Source organism: Andrena cerasifolii, chromosome 12 (genome assembly GCF_050908995.1).
Source record: "Andrena cerasifolii isolate SP2316 chromosome 12, iyAndCera1_principal, whole genome shotgun sequence".
NCBI lineage: Eukaryota > Metazoa > Arthropoda > Insecta > Hymenoptera > Andrenidae > Andrena > Andrena cerasifolii.
In genome coordinates this window covers 10,302,851-10,325,349 of record NC_135129.1, presented here as the reverse complement: position 1 = coordinate 10,325,349, position 22,499 = coordinate 10,302,851, and the positions used below count along the sequence as shown (strand labels likewise).

The 22,499-nt window shown below is 50.9% G+C and overlaps 1 protein-coding gene across 6 annotated transcripts; it reads left to right on the top strand.

The window, feature by feature from the left end:
* Window positions 1-5,872: 5,872 nt before the first annotated feature.
* On the top strand, window positions 5,873-22,398 carry LOC143374988 (uncharacterized). 6 transcript variants are annotated; one of them, XM_076823644.1, is made up of 6 exons: window positions 5,873-6,336; window positions 14,767-14,851; window positions 15,369-16,304; window positions 16,341-16,364; window positions 17,857-20,975; window positions 21,073-22,398. In XM_076823644.1, exons 2-6 carry the CDS (start codon window positions 14,785-14,787, stop codon window positions 21,367-21,369), a joined length of 4,443 nt encoding a protein of 1,480 aa, XP_076679759.1. In that variant the 5' UTR covers window positions 5,873-6,336; window positions 14,767-14,784; the 3' UTR covers window positions 21,370-22,398. The 6 variants fall into 6 exon arrangements, with proteins under 6 accessions (XP_076679759.1, XP_076679757.1, XP_076679756.1 ...); XM_076823646.1 differs by having other exon boundaries at window positions 5,877-6,336; window positions 15,369-16,364; window positions 17,857-18,144; window positions 19,123-20,975; XM_076823645.1 differs by having other exon boundaries at window positions 5,877-6,336; window positions 15,369-16,364; window positions 17,857-18,144; window positions 19,114-20,975.
* Window positions 22,399-22,499: the final 101 nt, after the last annotated feature.

Here is a 22,499-nt window from a genome sequence, read left to right as displayed (position 1 = left end):
AACCAAACGGATCTCCAACATTTGAAGCCTCCTGAAATCCCCTGTCCCGAACTGTTGCAGAAACAGTAGAACGATCTTAACGTTCTTCGCGCTACCTGTTCACCATCGCGAACAATTGCCGCGCCGAAATGGTGGCCGAAAGCTGGCGACGACCTCGTCTTCAACGGCTGGCTGACTCCCCGTTTCCTCTTCCTCCAACCTGGCAATTGTTCGCGTTTCTAACTCGCAGAACCGATTCGCGACTGCGGGAAAAAGGCCTGCGCTCGCTGCTTCTTTTTCAAACCTCAAGGATAGCTCGCTTCCTGTGACCGAATCCCTCGACCTTGTTTCACTTTATTCGATCTTAACCGTCGCTACATCATGTGGGAGTGCGAAGACTGTTCGATCGACAAAGTATGTTTGGGCCAGAGCGATTGGGATCGAGAGCGGATGTTTATAGTGGAGTATCGAATGCGTCAGGGGTGTGAGGCTTGAATGGTTTCGTCGAATGCATGCGGAGAGTTTGGGTGACCCGAGTGCGTGTCAAGAGTGTGTGTTGTAAGTGTGAATCTCGAGGAGCGCAAGATAAGAATGGATGAAGTCAGTCCTGCAGAGTTCGTCGAACGAGAGGCATCATCGCCTGAACCTATTCTTTACAATAAATAAGCCTTTTTTACTTTTCCACGAGTGCGCAGTTTACTCCTGCCCTGATCACCTAACATCCCTACACATCTCCTTTCCTTTCGATCGAGCACCTCGTCGAACCCAACTCAAACGGGGTGCCCGACAGCGCGGTGGATTCTCGCCACCGTGTAGATGGAGCCGAAAATTGTACACCTGATCGGCTGGCCCTGTCCCTCGAGCACTCTATAGGCCGAGCGGTTGCCCTGCCATTTGCATATCATGTAGGGTCATTAAGGTGGCAAATTAGGGAGCCGGGAAAATTATTAGCGATTTCTGGCTGATTCACGAGCAGATCGCTACTCGATGCGAACGCTTCTCGGCCCTCTTTGTCGCGGCAGATTTCACCACCGATACTCTAAGTGCTAGTCAGCCTCTTCTTAGCGTTTAAGTACGACTTTAGATTTGAACGGTGGGATGCCTCGCTCGAAGATTGCCCGGCGAGCAGCCCTTCGTAGCGGGCCTTCGTTTGAATTCAATCATCCTCCCGACGCGCTCATCTCGTTGGAATTATTGAAACGCGCCTTTGATATCGGACTCCCTGTTCTCCACATTCTTGCTGCGTGTAATAGCAGCTTCGGCCGTGGTAACCGTGTCGGGAATGATAATTTCGCTGACAATGCTGTCTAAAGCGGGGATTTTTGTTGCTGGGAGGTACAACTGTCGGTTATTAATATGCATCTCGTTCCCGCTGCGCCTGTTGATGGCAAGGGCTACCCTTTTACCCGACGAGAAATAAATGATTCGATATTATTTTTAAGCACTTTCTCCGAAGGTAATTACCTGGCCCGGCGATCCTCTATTTTGGAGGAACACGCTCCGTCGATTATCCATTCGCCACTCCTTTATTTGCCCGTTATTAACCCTTAAAGATCGCGTTCGTTCGTGGCTCCCCCTAATATCACGAAAATTGATAAAACTCGTCCAGCGCTGGGTACGATCCAGCCGTTTCGCTCTGCGATCGGGGGCTAATAAATAATCGGTCCTTGTAACGAATTCGAGCGCGTAACCACCACTTAGGGCTGCCTCAGCGGAGACCCCTCGTTTTTTCGCGTTGCCCAGAATTCCTTTCAGTTGCCCCCAAAAGGGTACACCGTGGTCAAACGAGCTTTTCAACCACGTCGAGCGCTCCACCTTTTCGTTTACCTAAGAAAGCGGGCAACCTCCCCTTTTCGAGCTAGTGAAAATTGGCAGGGCCCGTAGCGAACGCTCTGCACAAGCCGAGCTTGGTTGGGACGAATCTGTACGAACCCCACGTGAAGTAAATTTCAGCGGACGTATAATTGCCTTCGTAAAGGACGCGTGCACAGCCCCTGCTGAATTCATTTTCACGACTAATGTAGACGAAGGGCGGTGCACGCTGGCATCGGGCATTAATTGCGACGATTGTACGGGCGCGTACGTGCGAAGGAACCTGAATTACGGGGTCCCTGAACGCGAAAAAGTGTGCGTCGGAGGCACGAGAAGAGGAGAGGAGAGAAGAGACGGAACGAGAAGAGAGGAGAAAAGAAGAGAGGAGAAGCGAAAAGGACGAAAAGAAGCGCAAAGAGATGCAAAGAGGCGGCGGTTATTTATAGGTTGGGCCCGGTTTCGAAGGCTTCGGAACCAAGGGTCCACTCCTCCTTGCTATCGACGGCCGCAGAGAGAAGACGCAAAGGGAGCAAAAGGACCCCCGTCCATGGAGGATCTTTATTATTCCTCGTCATTATTCGTTCGATGCTCCACGCGGAGAAGTCGTAACAGGTGCACCATGAGATCACTTTCTCGCCTGGCGCCTCGGATGCCTCTCTTCTCCAGCGATTTGCTCGATTTTCCTCCTTCGGATCCGTCGACGGAGAAAGAGCCTCCAGGGGAGGGCTCCTCGAGGAGGTTTACTTTCGTTTAATGCGTATTATTTGCAACGAATGATGTATGGGAGACGCGGCGATGGTGCGCGAAGACGAGAGTGGATGGCTCGGGAGAGGGAAGCTGAGGAATGTGGAGCAGGAGCACTCGAAAGATTTCTATCGCGGACGGTCCAAAGAATCTCGAAAACTTTCAATCGCCGTGGCCAGTAATGAAGACAAGGCTCGGAAGCAGCCCGGTACAGATGCCAGGAAATATTCCTAAAAAGTCCTGGACAACGTGGGAGGATGCAAATCCCCGATGAAGAATAGTCAGCTGCCTCTAAACGAGGACTCGCAACCCCATCGGCGTCGGGTTTCTTTCCCCCGCCACGGCGGAAAAATCCGCGGGACAGGAGAATCGAGTTAGTCGTACGTAGCGGAATAATTCATGGATCGGGCCTGCGGTGTAGCACGAAGGGCCCCGGACCAAAGGGCCCGGCACTTCCGCGCTGTGTTCCGATGCTCGTTAATTCACGGACTTTCCCGCGGAATGAATCGCCCCCCCTTTGCTTGGGGACCAAACAGTAAAACGACCGCCATAATCGCATGGACAGCCGGCCGGGATTTTTCCTTTAGGACATTTATGGCTGGCCAGCCCCTGAGATACGGTCCATTGTACTCCCCTTTCTCTGCAATCGTATATTTTCTGTATGCACGGTGATACACACCGGGTCCCCCTGGCTGCCCATCGCAACCGCACTCCACTACCTGCGCTTTTCTACTCGTGTTTCCACTTTGACGTTTACAGACACTCCGCCGTTGGACTCGCTTGGTTTAACTCGCTGGCACAATTAGCGGATGAGTCAGGCTGGATCGTTTGCATTCGAATACCGCGGATCCCCGTATCGTTCAAGATCCGCGTCTTTTATCAGATCGCAAGCATCTTCCCGCCTTTTCATCTCCGAAGTCAATGGGTCCAATCGGTGGGTGGTACGAATTGTTTCTAATACTTTCTCCAAGGGTTTTTTTCTATACTCGCTTCGGAATTCGGAGATTTCTTAAGAAAATCAGTGGGTATAATCGTCCCTTGACTACCTTCTCGCGATCATCCAGCAACGATCTCCTAACCAAAGGGGATTAAAGGTACGCGTCCCTGTAGAAGCAGCCTCGTGGCCACAAATCCCTCTGGGACATTTATAGCAGCCTCGTTCTCCTAATATAATAATGCTCGTGGCTCGAGGGCCCAGCACTGCGAGCTAAGGGCTCCGTTTGCCACAATCTCGTACATTCGTTACGTTATACTGTTACCAGGGAATGCAGGCATGTACGTCGCGGCGCGGCATAGGCTAGCTGCCCGAGGTTTCCCTGGCCGGCAAGTTGAGCGGTTCCATCGTTTCTCCAGCGACAAGGCGTTGTCCGCGTGCATCCTTGGACGCCAGGAAGGAAAAGAACGAAAGGGCATGCACCCTGGAATTCCCACGGGCCGCGGGGTTATTCGGAATCCGCGCGGAACGAGCACGCGAGAACAATCGCTGATAATTGCACGTAATCGTTGATAATCGTCGGCCCATGACCCTGACAAACTGCTTATTCTTTTTTCTACCGAAAATCGCGACCCACGTTCTTTCCGCCTTCCTCCTTCTCGCCTAGCAATCCCATCTACGCTCTCAGGTTCGACGAACCTTCGAGGAACGTTGACCCTTCTCCGAGCCTGCAATTTGGCCAACAATTGGGGGACCGGAGATCACAGGCGCTTCTTCTATTAAAGAGTAGAATAATGATAGCGCTTGAATCCTCTTCCATACGAATGTTTTTCAGCTTCCTCTCGCGTTGCGACACACCTCGCTCCGATCTCTCAGAATCGAGGCTCTGTTTTGCCTAACGTCGCGTGTGTCGTTTAGGACTATCAGAGGGGGACTAGTTCCGCGACTCGAAAACAGATTAAGGCGGCTACTTGCGCCACGTCGCATAACAAAATTTCCACCGTCTTATCGAGCGATTCCCTGTAACGCTATCTCTGATTTTAACGACAGGCTTCCAGGAATGACGTTAGCGTTGGCGGGATTTTTTCCCCGCCACCTTCGTTCCTCCCTGCCGTTCTTTTTTTCTTTTTTTTTCACCTGGATCGTGTGTCGATTGAGATATTAATAGAAGGAACCTGTTTCCGGCCACTCACGTGGAATAGTAACGCCTGTACAAAAGAGCAAGAACACGAGCGGATGCAGCAAGGTCGAGGGATCCACGCGAGATGATTTGCGATCGCTCGAAATATCCTGCTCCTTGTCACTCTGGATTTATAGGAGACACTATTCCCCGTCGCTTATCTCCGTCAACGCACCGTAGGTGCGACGGGTGCTAATTCTTGCAGCGATAATAGGTGAAGCGTCGCCCTCGAGACTTCGAAGACAGATCGCTGCGTTTCCGAGTGGGCGATCTTGTAATCGTCTGGAAGATCCTATGATCCGTCCTCGCACATATCTTGGAACTCGTCAGCTCGCGTCGGAAGATCTGCTCTAACTGGAAAGCTTCTAGAACGCCGGGGAACAGAAGGCAGTAGAAGATGGAACAGGTTTCCCTTTGATCGCGCGCGATCATCTCATTCACTGGATTTCAACTTGCCCCCTGGTACTAGCAGCTTCCCGCGATAAAGGAATCGATGCTTCGCGATGGAGACACCGATATATCTCACCGGAGCTGCAGCGACGCTGTCCTAACAAGGATCGAGGATGATTTCAGTGATAATGGGATGGGGAACAGGGCCAGGACTAGCTGCAGCATTCCACGGAGGACTCGATTCATGGCAATAAGCGTAACAGCTACTAATGAAACCCGTTCCGTACCGTCGTACGTACATTAACGCAGCGTGTACATCGTGTAAGTCGTCGGTTCTTTCTTGCTGCTGGAAACGGCGACAAGGAATACCTACGCGTCGGAGCCGCGTCGTTTCGCTTTGCATAGAAATCTGTGGTCCACAACGCTCGAGGAGTATCGATTTTATAAACACCGGACCGAAAGGACCGTCTCTCTGTGTTCGATACCGGGGTACCGTTAGCGTTCAGGGACTTCGATTGCTTTAAAATATGCGTGGCTTCGGGAGCCTTCTGGAGGCCGCGAAAGTGACCGATCTCTGACCTAAATTTTCAATTATTTCTGGTTCGACGAGCAGGATACTGCGTATCACGCGAGAGATAAGGTGTCTCTTCGATCAGGATAGTGTAAATAGGCAAAAATCAAGCGAGCCGCGTGTGTTTTGACAGATGTCATTCCCGGTATCTGATTCCAAGGTGATCGCAGTGTACTTTGAGGCGCGCTGATAACCGGGCGAAAAAGAGGCGGCTGGGCGAAGGAGGAGGTGGGTTTCGTTTACTCTGGAAGCGGCACCGGCTCCTCCGCTCGGCATTGCCTCCGTGCAATGTGTAACAGCATCGAGCGTGTAACGATCGGGGCACGGTTTGTGCCCCCTTCCACCTGGACGGAGCCACGATTCCTTCTTGTGTACACGCGGCCACGCACACGCACGCACGTGCAGGGGGTACCGACTCACGTAGACGGTTCCACGCACACACACGTCCACGCCAATTGGAGAGCCAAGACTTGGCCAAGTCTTTATAAGTAGGAGCCATCCGCGTCCTCAGGACTTACTCCCTCTCGAGAACGTGCCGCGATCGGCAACCGATTTACAGAATAGTTCCTGAAAACGCAACGTCGGCACCGCGTCACTTGCGAGGATCTCGTGGCTCACGGAGGATCGTCGATCCCCACGGTGTTTAGAAACGAAGGCTGGACGAGATGAAGAGGATCTAGACGAGTTGCACGGGATTTAGAGCTGTTCGCTGATCTTACGTACAAGGTGAGTGGTACCCTCTGCATCCATGCCCGTCGTTTCCTTCTCCTCTTCGCTAATTTCTTTCAGAATTCACGAGCGACGCCCCCGTCGACTGCGAACCCTTGCTAATTCGACGATCATCGCGATCAGAATTTCTTTGAGACCCCAGCTTCCCCTTTCTCGAGTGCATTCGGTAAATACTTGTGAAATAGAGCTTCTCAAATATCTTCGTGCGAAGTTAATGAGAGACCGTAGAAAAGGGATTAGCATAGAATCGGAGAGACGTGTTATCGATTGTGTAATTACGATACGTTGGATAGACGAATTTATTTGGAGGACTTTCGAGGGTCTCTCCCCCTTTTTTTCTCGCGAATCGTAATGATCCTGTAACAGTGACGTCAAAATATGATATTAATGCGATACGCCGCACGTCGGGCTCGAGTCCTTGTGTATATCATCGTTAAGTTCCCTGGACGCGTCACGCGCTTAATTAGTACACCGCTTACAGTTCGATAGAAGCCAGCAGAGATAAGCAGAACTCGGAACTCGTTACCGCGCTGCTCGTTACCAGGATCATGGAATCACTTTCGATAAATTCTGCGGTTGCCAAACGCCTTTCAACTTTCTGCGATTGGCCGCAGCTGCAGTATTCATTGTATCGTTCAGTGATTCACTCGTGTGTGCGTTAATTTTGCAAATGGGAATAGCTACTTTGGGGCAGGCCCAAGTGCCTCGGCGACTTCGTCGCGCAACCTTGAGCGCGATTCGGGTTAATGAAACGATCGAAGGAGCCTGGTCGTCGACGATCGCCTGGCAGAATCCAGCACCGACGCGATCCTTTCGAGCAGCCGCTAACGCCAGCGTCACGTAACTGTTTTACCGGGTTAGCGGACACGATTTACAAAAGTTACAGCGTGTCGGCGACGGACGTGTGGCCGCCCGAAAGTCCCCAGCGCGATTGCCGATTCCCGTCGCGTTCTGGGCGCCGGCCGAAAATCGCGGGCTGTATTTGGATCGGCATTCCGGCTCGGGCGAGTTGAATCGATACGTCGATCTTGGCATTGAACCGATCGCACTGGAGCCATACGCGATGCAACTGCTTGTCCTCGGCGCTGCCTCGTCACGATCTTCGTGCTCCATAAATGGAGCCCTTTCCCGAGGCCACTGGCAAATATTTTTGGAGGCGCAGCAATCTCTTGGACGCCTCTCGGAATACAGATAGAGCCGGGCAGCGATTAGGGGAATGCGCCGCCGAGATTGATCAGAGAAGTTCGAATTACCTTCCGCGGAATTTCGGGCGCTGACTTTCCTCGTCTCAGAAGCGTAATCTCCGCCGGGCGGACGCGCCCGGCGTGATTAGCCGTGGCTGTTGTTTCGCCGATTAATCGATGCAGAAATATTATACGCGTGTAACTCGTTAATGGGATACAGAGCTGTGGGGTAACGTGCAATAGGCGAGATGCATTATGCACAAGGCGCGGATGCGCGCGGCGCTTTTTCACTTCCTTTTAACGAGCCATTCTTCCCGGGCCGGGGATAAAAACTGGGAATCCTCGAAGGACATTCCACTCGTTCGCGGGCAAACGGCCCGGGGGAGTGCAGTTTTTCTGACGCGCCGAGGGATTTATTTCATTGCCGGATAGCCGCGAATCCCGGGGCCCTTTTATAGGTGCCCTCCGTTCCGCCCGCGTGCACGTGGGGCGCAGGTGCGACGGAATAAGGAGCGGATGATAATGGGAAAGCCTGAGTGACGATTTCTCGTTAGGGAGAGTCTGTCGAGAACAACGGGCGATTATTAACGAAGCCTTGACGTATCCCAGATCGCGCGGCAAAAAAGCCCCCGACGATCTTCTCCGGGAGTAGAAAATATCCCGCAGTGACGCACGCTATTATTTAATGGCACTCTGCTTGTACGAACGAGTCCGCTCGATGACACAACGCGTTCGTTATTACTCTCGCTGCAATTACCACTCCGCTAAACGATCCTCTAGCAGTCCACCTGTTGGCTGATTACCCCCTCCACCGAAACGCGATCAGCGAGCGAATCGATCGTTCAGCGGACTGCGGAGCAGGCACGTTTCTTTTCCATCAATCGCAATCGTCAGCTCGTCGGCATGCGGAGCAACGCTAGCTTCGACTGTTCCGGTGAAGGAAATTCAATTTTCTGTCACTAGTAATCATCGTCTAGCGATCAAGCGGCTGATCGGTTTGGCCCATGCGTTATTAATAGTTCCAAATAAGGCCCACTTAGGCCGACGAGCGAGGCCTAGCGTAATTACGCTCTATTTGCGTCGACGTTAATTCCCCGGTGGGGTTTCTCGTGTTCTCGTAAGCGTGGTGCACCGAGGAGGGGGACCTTGAACCTCGGCGGGACCAAGCCCGCATGCGATGCATGATAAATCCACGGTTAGCGCTGGATGCAGGATCGCGGTCGCGAATAAGGGAGATAATGGAAAAATGAAGAGGACGCAGCCCCGGCCGGGCTGAGTGGGAAGGCTTGCACGTGCAATTTACAAGTATCCCTTTAATTGCGAGCCGCCGAGTATACAATTACCTCGGGGAAGGGACACGGGCAAAGTTGCCTCGCGCACCGAGGAAAATCGTCGACCCTGCTGATCCAGTGACGCCGAATCTTGCAGACTTATAATAACCTGCCACGCCGAAAATTCTCGAGCAAAGTCGCAGCGGGGCTATAATATAAACAATCTCATCCACGCGATCATCGAACGTCGAACGGTGAGCGCAGAAGTCGCGTCGATTAAGGGCGGAGCCTGGCGTAACTAAATGAAAATCGAGGCATTTTTCGGGAATTTTTTTTAAAGAAAGTATTTGATAGATATTTCTGAAACTTTCAGGATATTGTATTAACAGGTTAAGGTATATAACAAAAAAAAAATTATTAAAAAAGAGCGGCAAATAACAAAGTTATGCCCAGTCCGTTGGCGACGCAATTATTGCACCGCGGGCAACGTAGCGTCTTTCGGTTTCATCTGAAGCCAAAAATCGAACGATTTTCTTTTAGTTTATGAGTGTGCGCACAGAATGAAGGAATTTGAAACTTAAAAGATGCAAAATGAACAAATGGCGGCCTCTTGAATAAAAAGTTCACTGTTTCCAACGAAATTTTCCCTTAAATGTCTAAAAAAAAGTTATTTATTTAAACAATATCGTTATGCTAATAACTTAGTACTACGAAGAAAATGTTCACAAATATCCGTGCACAAGGCCAAGTCGATTGGTTGAATATTTTTTCAGTTACATCGCCCGCAAAGTGTAAAACTGTCGTTTCGAGAAAAACGCATTTCAAGTTTTGTGGTAGCCTGGCGCTCCGTAGCAAAACCGGCTATATCCGCTTTAATTTTTCGAATTTCGTTTTGCTGCTTTGGGAGCATATTGTCGTGATGTTTAACTATTGATTTATGCAAAAAAATAAAATCGATTTCTTCGATCCGCTACACCAGGCTCCCCCCTTAATCCAGAAAGGTGCCGGAGCTAGAGCAAGTAGAATGAACCCGTCCCTGGCCAGACGCTCTACTAGAGTGCAGCCAGACTCCCAAACGATGCATCCAGCGGTGGTCCAATTAGCCCGGCTATACCCGCGCCAGTGTGCATCAACGAGAATACGAAAGGGAAGGGAAACGCGGCGGAATTGGTGGGAGAAGAAACGGCCTTGCCACTTTGAGCGGCAAGGCTGCACTTATTGCAGCGAGCATGCCATCATAACAATCTCGGTTCACTGCACCGGGATCCGTGCAAATTATTCCTTCGACTGGGTGCATTCTCTCCTTCAATTAGCTCCCCTGCTATTTACCCGTCCACCCCCCAGGCGTTCGACAGCCAAATTGATTGAATAGACGCGCTGCACTTTCGTTTTCGCGCGCTTTCAATTCCAGCCAGTTCGCGCGGCTCGTCTTCGCCTCGGTGCTCCTCCTCGACGTTTTGTGGAATTTCCCGCTGCGATAAGCGTCAGGCTGGGACTCAGGTATGCCCGTAGCCTAACTGCCAGCCTGGAATTCCTCTCCAGAGCCGCGTTTATAGTTTCGACGAGGGGCTGGTCGTCATTTCGCGTTCGGATCGGGAACTGGTTCGATTAACTGGCTGCTTGGAGGCCGTCGAGGTTGCACTTTGTTCTCGAGCCTGGTGGCCGCGAGAACTCGGGGATCGATCATCGCCAAGGAAGCCTCGCGCAATTTGTCCGAAAGTCCCGCGAGCACATCTCTCCTCTCCGCGATCCCCGAGGCGCGTCACCGTCGATTACGATAAACAGCGATGGAAAATGACTTCGCGAGACGCTGCGAAGGACCATTCACAATTTCTCCGTGGCTCCTCCGGTCCACGTTGGCTCGTCCTCTCGCGACGCCGCGGCTAACTGTACGCACCGATTTGCTGAATCGAGGGTAGCTATTCCATGGGCAATTAGTTTTAATTCGAGGCCGCGCGTTTCGAGCGCGCAGCTACGCGGCTCTGTCCTCCTCTTTGGCGATAATCTTCGCTGTGTTTAATTGTGGATATTCTCAGGTATTCAAGGGAAATTGCGTTCTTTCTCGCGGTAATGAATTAAGAGGAAACAGTGGGGGCAATTGGCGAAGGGAAGGCGTAGTTTATGCGGCTGAACCGAGCGCTCACCTTGCGATATGCGGCAAACTGTAAGCCGAGCGACTCGCGAGCACGTTAATCGCATTAAAGTCAAACAACTCGGCGCGGCTTACAGGAAGGATCATTAATTTCATCTCCGAGATGATGAACTGGTCCCTTCGGCATAGTAAGTGGTTCTTCGGGTCGACGAACCGGCTTCACGATTGTTCGACGCTGATAGACGCGGCATTAATTAAATCGTTACTTCGATGGCTGTCTCAAGAGAACGAATTCCTTGATTTCCGGGTGCCTTCGGACCTTGGGACCGTTAAATCACAGGTGTCGAGAGAAGTCGAGGTTTGAGGCGTACTCGAACGTGTAATTATTGACGAGACTGAAAATGTTCTGCGGTTTCTTCAAATTTGTATATCGCGTCACGCGCAAATTAATTAACCCTACTCGCATTTCTCTTACAACTTGGAATACGTATTCCATTTCTCAATGGGGATATTCCAAATTTCGTAATGGATCGAGACTGTTTCTCAATCTCTTTCCAAGAAGTGTCTATCGAAAGAAATGTACCGAAAGAATGCACGCCCACTGAAGCGTGCTTAATTCGTCAGGCTCTGTATTTTTGTACCAGAAATATTTCTGTCCACGGAGGCTGGGCTAATTGCTAGAGAAAACCGCGAGATGCGCGACGCATCTCGTCCCTGGAATGCGTCGAGGCTTCTTCAGGTTCCCTCGTTCCTCGAACGGCCAGCAGCAGGCGGCTTGGCTGTCTGAATCGGTTTGCAAATAAGTCGTGCGACTCCTTAATGACTTGTCATTACCTCCACGGTGTTCCACCTCGCCTTTGAATCATCCACGTCGCATCTCGGATGTTCACTTACACTTGTGTTTGCCTGCTAAACATTTGCTCCAGTCGATCGTCGATGGTCTCTATCGAAACGTCTATAGAAACCTGTCAGTGCCTTGTCACTGGTAAATTATCGCTTTGTAATACCATTCGGTTTCTTTAAAAAATCCCAATTTTCCAGTTGCATCCAAGGGCACCATTGAAAGATGGCATGAGATTCTTTCAAGAATTAGAAGACGATTCTGCTGACGAGGTAAAAGAAAAGGTTCCCTCTCGCCTCGTTGTGGATCATTCTGACCCCAGGAATTTCGCGGGCGAGGATTCCAGAAGGGACTTTCGTTCGTCTGTTCTGGAGCAGTCGCGAGCTGCTTAGAATGCAGCCCGCGAAGCGTATTCTCCTGTTTTTTCGCGCGATCGTCGGCGAATCGGGAACACCGTCCACACGGGATAAGATCGATTTGTATTCAGGGAACGAGCCGCGTGTGAACGGGGCCTGAACCTTCGCCGTACAAAATGTTTCATTCAACGGGGAAAGGTGCTCCCCCCAAATCGCGTTCGGCCCATACGAGCCGAGCCTCGCGTGGATTCGCCGCGAAAAAATCCGCGACCTACCTACTCTGGTTCAAATCGGACGCGACGGGATCGTGATAATGCAACAGCTACGGAGAACTCTGACGCCTCTGCATTGCGTAACACTCCATTTCGATATCCTTACTGAAAGTTTCATTTGGAAAAATTTTATTCCAAGAAAGAGTTTCTAAGAATCCGCGCTCGGTGTCCATTTAAAGACACCACAGGATCCTCGGACAAGGGAATCCGAGAACAGAAGGGTAATCACGGAGAACTACACCTCGAGTCTCTGATGTAGAATTGATTACCCTGCGCTCGTGATTCTCCGCGTTATCTGCGTTCAAACACGAGTCCATTCAGCCTCGTAAGTCTGTCGGCAAACAAGGTTCGTTAGCCATTATCAGCCATCAAGCGCGGAACAAACAGGAGCGAACAGGAGCCTGACAATGGCAGCTACAGGTTTACCGAAAGACACGAGCGCTGTTCATTGAATAAATCCTGTCCCCGTTTGAATGGGACTCGATCCACTCCAATGTCACGATCACCGGCACTGACATTGACTCTGCTCTCGCGAGTTATGTCACCGCGCTCTCTCTCTCTCTCTTTCCCTCGGCTGGAGTCAGGGCCCAGAGAAGCAGCATTCCCGAGTTATGTCACTGTTCATGCAATCCTCTTTTCGCACGGCCTAGCAGGAGAAAGGATCGTAATGGCAAACAGCCGTGGGTCCAGCTCCCTTCAGCTTCTCAACAAGTAGCTCTCCCCCCTCGCCCCGCCTCCCTGGCGCTCTCACCCGCGCCCATTCGGATCCTTTCCAGCCGCCTGCTCGCCCAGATTTATCGTTCCTCCTTTCGACGGCTATGTACGTGCATCTCGACCAGTCGTAGGTCGCGCACGCTGCAATTCGTTACGAGGTTGCGCAGCATCGCTGCCGTCGCCTCGGCGATGGTATTTATGGCGTTGGATCCGGTGCAGCGGGATCCACCCGACGCGTATTGCATATTGCGCATAGGCGGAGGTCCTGACAGACCAATAGAACCGCGAGCCTCCCCCGGATGATTAATATGTCGAGTTTTATGGGGCCTAATGTCCCCGACGATGGGCCCAAGGGTGATTCGTTTAGACGCCAGACGAGCCCTGGGGCCTAACGAGTCAGTAAATCCGTTCTGATGATGATCGCCGTGTGAAATAGAGGAATAGCACTGTGTAGTCAGCTTTTAGTTGGAGGAATTTTGCCAGTGAGAATTTTTTAGAAGAAAGGGGTTCTTTTTAATGCTTCGTTGAATACCTTTAGGTGTCTCTACTGTTTGGGTTAACGAAAGGTCGCCGCTGATTTTTTAAGAGAAAACTGGAGGAGACCGTAGATCGCCCGCCTATGAAATGTCAAGCGTTCGTGCCCCTCGCGTGTGGGTGTAGATTGCGAATCAAGGTGCAGGGTTGAGGGTTTCTCGACTGGTCTTTTTTCCACGCTCCATCTCGATAGAGCACAGGAATTGTGGACTCGCACCAGGCCTCGCGCGATATCGTCTTAGATGAGCAATAAGATTAAACGGGTGGAATGATATTTTCTGACAGGGGTCAACGAGCGTGTCAGGAATTCCTCCATGGGAAGGGTGGCTGCGCAGAAATCGATACTGGCAATTGCACTCGGCTAGATTCCACGATCGCAAACCGTTCCCGTCGATCCGCCTGCATCCTCTCGAAACACACTCCACTCGTCGCGCATCTATCATTTCCCTCGGCAGAAAGAATTAGCGTCCGCGAGACGCGAAAGGCCTCGGGTCACGGAGTTTCTTATTCACCGTGCATGTCGAATTCGTCTTCCCTATTCCGCGCACGGGGACGTTGATCTACGGTTTCGCGAAAAGAGCCCGTCAAGTCGGATCATTAAAGGCGTGTCGGAAATCGACGCTAGCGTAACTGTACACGCCGATAAACCGATAGGTCGCGTATCCAAATGCTCATTCCGACACGCGTGCAATCTATCGCGCGGCGAGGCGACGATCTGAGAAATCGGGGCCACCGAGGTCCGCAGGGACGCGCCCGTAATGGGAAATCGTTTGGTCCTGAGCCGTTTTCGGCTCGGCGCGTGAATTATTCGAGGCAGGGTCAGGGTGTACGGCTGTTGGAATCCTTTGGCCGTGGCTGTCGGGGAAGATTGGACGCGGGCCAACCAGGACGTAGGAGTAACTGTGCGGCTGCTTATCTCGGGGTCTTTTTATGCGAAATTCTCAACTGAGGAAATCCACGCCTCTCGTCCCAGAAAACGGCACCGGTTACGTCACGTTGTATTATCCCGTTAAGATAGTAGCGATCGTGGGCCACCGGATACCGGTTGGCTGTCTTTATTGATTCACGGTTTAGGAATCCAGAAATTTCGACGCGCCGAATCATCCGAGTTAATTAGTCGAGACATATTCGGGCTGAACGCGCTCTGCTTCTTATGCTTGCAGACGAGCCAGTTTGGAACCATGTGGGCAGGCTTGTGGACACTGGGCGTCCTGATAGCGTCGAGCTCGCCAACGTTCGCGGAGCCTGGTGAGATTTTGTATATTAATTCGAATCTCAAAGTCAAATTCCCCCTGGAATATTCATGGTGCCGTGGTTAGGTTTACGCGAAAGGCGCGCGACGCGGGTCTTTTTAAGGAGCGCGCCGGAGCAATCTGTTTTCTTGACACGTCCATTTACAGCCCCGCTCATGGGCCGCGTGAAACGCTTACTGATATTCATGGGGGCATTGCTAGTATTTTTGCTCTCCTCCGGCTTCATCAGGGGCCTGTTGCTGTTGTTGTTGCTGCCGCTGCCGTCAAACTGGTTTCACGCGAGACCCGCAGCCTTGGGCGCGTCGAAGGATATCTTGCTAGGGAAAAATCCCTCGCAATTGCTGTTTGCTGCGGAGTGGATCTCTGTATGGGCGTGCCTCCGTCGATTTTTCGCGGGAGAATAAATATTATTACATCCCCTTAACAAACGGCTATCGTTCGACTAACACGAGCGCCATGCACCAGGCGGGGAATCGTGGATCTTGTATCATTTGTTTGGTGAATGTCTGTAGATTTCCAAGCGTACCTTGATCTCTTCAAACCTCACAGACCAAGGCAGAGTCCTTTTGTTTGTACGGAAGAAGGATATCATCCCGATCCTGGCGACTGTAGGGTGTACTACAGATGCGTCGATTGGGGAAACGGCAGCCCTCTGACCACCTTTCGATTCGAGTGCGGCACCGGCACAGTGTTCTCGCAGCCAAGGGGCAATATCTGTACTCATCCCAACGACAGCGGAAGACCAGAATGCGGTGGATCGGACAATGAGATCGATTCGAATCTCCCGGATTCGCCGCAAACTCAGCCATCCACGGAATGGACAACGGAGGTGCCAACAACCACGAGCACCACTCCAGCACCCACAAGTTCCACTCAGGTTACGACCACGACCGGACAACCGCAAACAACTTACCGGACGACCACCAAGAGTCCTTCGACGACTACCAGAAGTCCGCCAACGACTAATGGACACTTGGAGGATGCTGGCCAGAATCAAGTTCAGTGTAGTCGAGAGGGATTCCTCTCTGATCCGAACGACTGCAGGAAGTTTTACAGATGCGTGGACGAGGGTTCCGGCAAGTTCGTAAAGTACGAGTTCACGTGCGGGGTTGGAACTGTGTGGGACCCAGAGATTCAGGGGTGCAATCATGCTTGGGCGGTAAAACGAGAAGACTGTAAGGAAAGCTCAGAGCCTGGTGCAGGCGGTAGCGAGAACGGTGGACAATGGAACGGAGATAACGGTGGACAATGGAATGGAGATACAGGAGATAATGGAGGACAATGGAATGGTGGTAGCGGAGATAACGGCGGACAATGGAATGGTGATACAGGCAGTCCTGGACAGGCAGGAGATCCTAATGGACAACCTGGAACGCCTGGTACACCTGGCACGCCTGGTACGCCTGGTACACCTGGCACCCCTGGTACTTCTGGTACGCCTGGTACACCTGGAACCCCTGGTACATCTGGCACCCCTGGTACACCTGGCACCCCTGGCACCCCTAGCACTCCTGGTACACCAGGTACACCTGGTACGCCTGGTACGCCTGGTACGCCTGGTACACCTGGCACGCCTGGTACACCAGGTACGCCTGGTACACCAGGTACTCCTGGTAAGCCTGGTACACCTGGCACCCCTGGTACACCTGGAACTCCTGGCACCCCTAGCACTCCTGGTACACCAGGTACTCCTGGTACACCAGGTACACCTGGTACACCAGGTACACCTGGCACACCTGGCACCCCTAGTACACCTGGAACCCCTGGTACACCTGGCACCCCTAGCACTCCTGGTACACCAGGTACACCTGGCACACCAGGCACACCTGGTACACCTGGTACGCCTGGTACACCAGGTACGCCTGGTACACCAGGTACATCTGGCACGCCTGGTACACCTGGTACGCCTGGTACTCCTGGTACACCTGGCACACCTGGTACACCTGGTACATCTGGCACGCCTGGCACACCTGGTACACCTGGTACTCCTGGTAAGCCTGGTACATCTGGTACACCAGGCACACCTGGTACACCTGGTACACCGGGCACACCTGGTACACCTGGTACACCGGGCACACCTGGTACACCTGGTACGCCTGGTACACCAGGTACATCTGGCACGCCTGGTACACCTGGTACGCCTGGTACACCAGGTACATCTGGCACGCCTGGTACACCTGGTACGCCTGGTACTCCTGGTAAGCCTGGTACATCTGGTACACCAGGCACACCTGGTACACCTGGTACACCGGGCACACCTGGTACACCTGGTACACCAGGCACACCTGGTACACCTGGTACGCCTGGTACACCAGGTACATCTGGCACGCCTGGTACACCTGGTACGCCTGGTACACCTGGTAAGCCTGGTACACCTGGCACTCCTGGCACCGCTGTCGATTCTTCAGGTATTTTCGTTACTACAAGTGTTTGATAGAGGAACTGCAGCATATTTGGAATACTGTTGGTAATTTGGAATACCGTGGGGGGGGAGGGGGTCTAGAAGATTAATTATTAGAAACTTTATGCATGTTTTTCTATTACTTTATTGTATAGTCTCTTAAGACATTGTACTAAACGTAGTTAATCAAAATTTTCTATGAAAACTGTAAATAAGTTCTGAAAAAAATCGTAAAAGCGGCTTACTTTTCCGGCCGTCATGACGCCACTCGGCACTCACGTAAAACTTTAAACGCGTTTTTCTCGAAACAGTGTTCTCAAAATCGGTGGTATCTGTATCTCCAAAAGTTATTATCCGATTCGGCTGAAACTTTTTTTATTTTGAAGAATATACTTCTGACCAGGAGGGAAACTAGTAAAATTTAAAAAAAAATGAAAATTTATAATTGTTAAAGGCGTTGAAAGGACGAAAAATATAGGGAAAAAGTGATTTCAAACTTCAAGAGACTCAAGACATTATTCGTCTTAAACAAACTGGTATTCCAAATATACCGCACTTCCTCTATATTCAAAGTATTACTAACGTTATAGTTGTAACACCTTTTTCAGGAGCACCTGGGCCTTCTGGTGCGCCGGGAACTTGCACAGCAGAAGGGTTCTACCCCTATCCTCAGAATTGTCGTAAATTCTATCGCTGCGTGGGGAGTGGTTCTTCATTCACGAAATACGAGTTCGAATGCGGTGCTGGAACCGCTTGGGATTCTACTATCGAAAGTTGTAATCATGAGTCTGCTGTTCCAAATTGTAAAGGTGGATCTACGTCGTCTGGTTCTTCAGACTCGAAGGATCCAATTTCTAACGAGATCGTTGTCACTGCTGGTCCACCAGGTACTTCTCAAACCGACACGAGTGCATCGTCATCAGTGCCATCGTCAAGTAGTTCAGTACCATCCACATCAACTAGTCGCCCATCAACTGCCACGTCAACAACTAGTTCGACACCCGTTACGTCATCAAGCAGTTCAACTGCATCCACATCTACTGTTCGTCCATCAACTACTGCATCATCGACTACTTTAACAACGACCAGTTCCACAAGCCCGAGCACATCTTCCTCCTCATCTACAGTTCAAACAAGCACAGCCAGTTCACCTGCCACATCCGCAGATGTCACAGAATCCGTCTCCTATTTACCGCCTGCGAGTAGCACACAGACAACAATCAGTCCCTCTCCTGGAACGTCAGGTTGCACACAGGAAGGATTTTTCCCCGACCCACAGAACTGTCGTAAATTTTACCGCTGCGTCGGCAGTGGCTCCACATTTACCAAATACGAATTTGAGTGCGGCGCTGGAACTGCATGGGATTCAAGTATCGAGAGCTGTAATCACGAATCTGCCGTCCCAAATTGCAAAGGTGGATCTACCACGCCCGGCTCTTCCGATTCTAAGGATCCATCTAGTAACGAGGTTGATGGCACCACTAGCCAACCAGACTCGTCTTCCGCTGAAACGACTGTGGCATCAAGCACATTACCGTCGAGTAGTTCAACGACTGTCACATCATCGAGCAGCCCATCGTCATCCACAACAACCGGTCGCCCATCAACTGTCACATCAACTAGCCCAACGACTGTAGCTTCAACGAGTAGTACATCATCCACATCAACTGCTTCCTCATCAACTGCCGCATCAACGACCAGTCCAGCAACTACCACATCATCTACCAGTTCAACAACATCCACATCCACCAGTAGTGCATCAACTATCGCACCAAGTAGCACTTCCACGTCGTCTACGCCCTCATCTTCGAGTACAAATGAAGCAAGTACAATTACTTCTGAACCCACATCTTCAGGTGTTACAGACTCCCCTGCAAGCGATGCCACCAGTACAAGCAGTCCAGCTTCTGGAACGTCTCAGTGCACAGAGGAAGGCTTCTTCCCGAATCCAAACGACTGCACTAAATTCTATCGTTGCGTGCCTTCTGACAATGGACTGCTAAGATACGACTTCGACTGTCCAGCAGGCACAGCTTGGGATCAGTCTCTTCAGACCTGCAATTACATAGATCAGGTGGCTTCCTGCTCAACGGAAAGTAACGAAATCGATCACGGGCCTACAAGTGCACCTGCGACGGACTCAACGTCATCTGTCACCAGTTCCACTGCAGGCGCCACTCCTGCAGCGACCACGGATAACACGCAATCGACAGAAAGGGCTGAACCCTCGTCAACATCGAGTGCATCATCCAGCACTTCTGTTACACCGTCAGCGACTCAGCAACCTGGATCCTCGAGCACTGAGAGTTCTACTTCCGCGGACACAATTTCAGAAACTACCACAACATCTTCCAGCGAGTCCAGTGTCCCAGATTGCACCACGAAGCGACCCAACAATACAATAGTCTGTAACCAGGAGGGTTTCTACCCACATCCGACGCAGTGCGATAAATTCTACCGTTGCGTGGACAATGGGAACGGATTCAACGTCTACCACTTCGACTGCGCACCTGGAACCATATTCGACCCCAGCATCAGCGTGTGCAATTATCCCGAGTCGGTTTACCCAGCAAGAGACTGCGCGATGCCTACGACTACTGCTCCTAGCAGTTCGACCGAGGATTCCGGTGAATCTACGACAGAACAGACCACGGTTACCAGCGGAAGCACCGCGGAGTCCACGACCGAGTCCAGAGATACTGAAGGGACGACCGAATCTACTTCCTCGGCGACAACGGCTGCGGAAGACACGACCACCCAGATCTCGACTACGGAATCTACATCTGAAGCAACCACGGAATCCACGACTGTATTGACTACGGAGTCTACTTCCGAAGCGACCACAGAGTCTACGTCCGAAGCGACCACCGAATCTACTTCCGAAGCGACTACCGAATCTACTTCCGAAGCGACTACGGAGTCTACGTCCGAAGCAACTACGGAGTCCACGACTGTTTTGACTACGGAATCCACGTCTCAAGCTACCACAGAGTCCACTACTGATGCTACCACGGAATCCACGTCTCAAGCTACCACAGAGTCCACTACTGAGGCCACCACAGAGTCCACGTCCGAAGCTGCTACAGAGTCCACTACCGAAGCTACCACGGAATCCACGTCTCAAGCTACTACAGAGTCCACTACTGAGGCCACCACGGAATCCACCTCCGAAGCCACTACAGAGTCCACTTCCGCAGCGACTACAGAGTCCACGTCCGAAGCCACTACAGATTCTACTTCTACGAATGCCGCAGAATCCACGTCTGAACAAACCACGGACTCTTCGACGACGGAGCTTACGTCTGAAGCAACCGCTGAAACCACTACAGAGTCCAGTTCCGAGCAGACTACGGAATCAACTGAGACAACCTCCTCCGCGAACACAGAAGTAGCCACGTCCACGACGGAAGATTCGACTTCTAGCACAGAAACTCCCGAGGCAACCCCTTGTCCAGTAGGGAACTTGACTGACGAGCAAATAGTTCTGGTTTGCCCGACTGGCTTCCGAAGACATCCGAAAAATTGCAACTTGTTCTACCAGTGTACGAATCAAGGCAACATGGAGATCAAGGTGCTGGTGCTGAGCTGTCCAGAAGGCACTGTCTACGATGACAAGAAGATACAATGTTTGCCCGAATCTGAGAGCAGTCAGGCTTGTACGGGTCCCAAAGCTAGTGGAAGATTTTATAGAAGACTGGAGGAGGGCCCTGTGTCCCCTGTAAGTATATTTCAGATAAGAATAGTTATAGAATTGATTTTAGAAAGCGAAGCTTAATTAACGGGGATCTTCTTAATTGGCATCTATTTGCTTGCAGGTGAAGGTGTCCACTGGGCAGCTCTGTCCAGGGGAGGGCCACTACCCTTACAGGCAGGGCTGCAGCAATACGTTCTACAAATGCAGACGCGACTCCAGGAACAATCTGCAAGGCTATCTGTACAAGTGCCCGCAGAACTTCTTGTACTGGTCAGTTTCGAGGAGGTGCGAGCGCGCAACGCGTCTGCCAATGTGCGCGCATCTAGCATTCAGGACCAAGAGCGAATACTGGGACAATCGATGGCAGATACCCGTCGAAGATTACAATCTTTCTGCCAGGAGCCTGCGCCTCTTTTAACCGTTAAAAAGTACTTCCTTCGACTGGCTAGAAATCATCCAGATGCTTGAAAGGACAGTGTAATTCTCAGGTCACTTTTCGATGGAAAGTGCTAGGGCTAGAGACGAGAGAAACGAATCTCGAATTGTTAGGAGATAGGCGAATCTATTTGCGCAACATGGCTGCGGAAGATCCCACAAGGGGTGAGGGAATTGTATAGATCTTCAGCAGCCATCTTGACGTGATTTATAATGGACCGAGCCATTGATTAGTTAGTCTAGGTGAGTCTACAGGAGAGAAATCGACGGCTAATAATTGTAAGCGAATGTAATTGGTATTATCTTGCGATTTTTTTTTAAGGGAATGCAGGTAAAAATCGCTGGAAAACCATGTGTTGCAAACGTTGGGGTTTTTGGTTGCGGGACTCGTATGCAATATGCGACTGTATTCAGTAATTTATCCCAGATATTTATTAAGCTGATCACCCTTTGAGCTCTCGTGGTCGTGCTTCGTAAAGAACTTCGTGTCGAAGCATTTTAATTTTATTTTAATTCGACGAATGCAATGTGATCGTCCCTATGGACCAAGAAATTGTGGATATTATTGATTAGTGTTCGACAGGTTTCATCGTATGAAAGCCCTTAAAAGTTCGGCGGCAAGTATGGTAAATCGATTGTGCCCAGAGTTTGCATTAGAAGAATATTCACAGCCTCGACGCCACATTCTGAATACAGTACAAAATATCAGTAGCCTTGGACAGGTACTCGTGTACATAATTGCACCTAAATGATTCTAATCATTGCTTCCTCTATGAGAAATGCTACCGATTTTCTTTAATGTCTCTTCACAGAGACTGCGAAAACATATCGGTGCTGAGGTACTTTTTATCAGAAGGAAGCTCTACGTATAACAAGCTCTTCATAATTTAGGATAGGCAGGGGATATTATACCAATTAGCGAAATCGTCGAATGCGTATAAATACTGTGTGTGTTTTTGTATTAGATCTCTTTACGAACTGATAATAATAAATGATAAGATCCTCGATGAAACGTATGCAAAACACCTTGACGCATCTCCTTCTGTGTATTTCACTTGTGACGTAAATGGACTCATTTATCTCATCAGTCGCAAACCAAACTTCTCATTGCCC

What these genes read in the sequence shown, in the direction of transcription:
- LOC143374988 (XM_076823642.1), top strand. Translation starts at nt 14,785, where the DNA reads ATGTGGGCAGGCTTGTGGACACTGGGCGTCCTGATAGCGTCGAGCTCG. An exon ending in GCCAACGTTCGCGGAGCCTG is followed by an intron (nt 14,852 to 15,368) that starts GTGAGATTTTGT and finishes GAATGTCTGTAG; the next exon opens with ATTTCCAAGCGTACCTTGAT. An exon ending in AGGAGGGCCCTGTGTCCCCT is followed by an intron (nt 20,976 to 21,072) that starts GTAAGTATATTT and finishes ATTTGCTTGCAG; the next exon opens with GTGAAGGTGTCCACTGGGCA.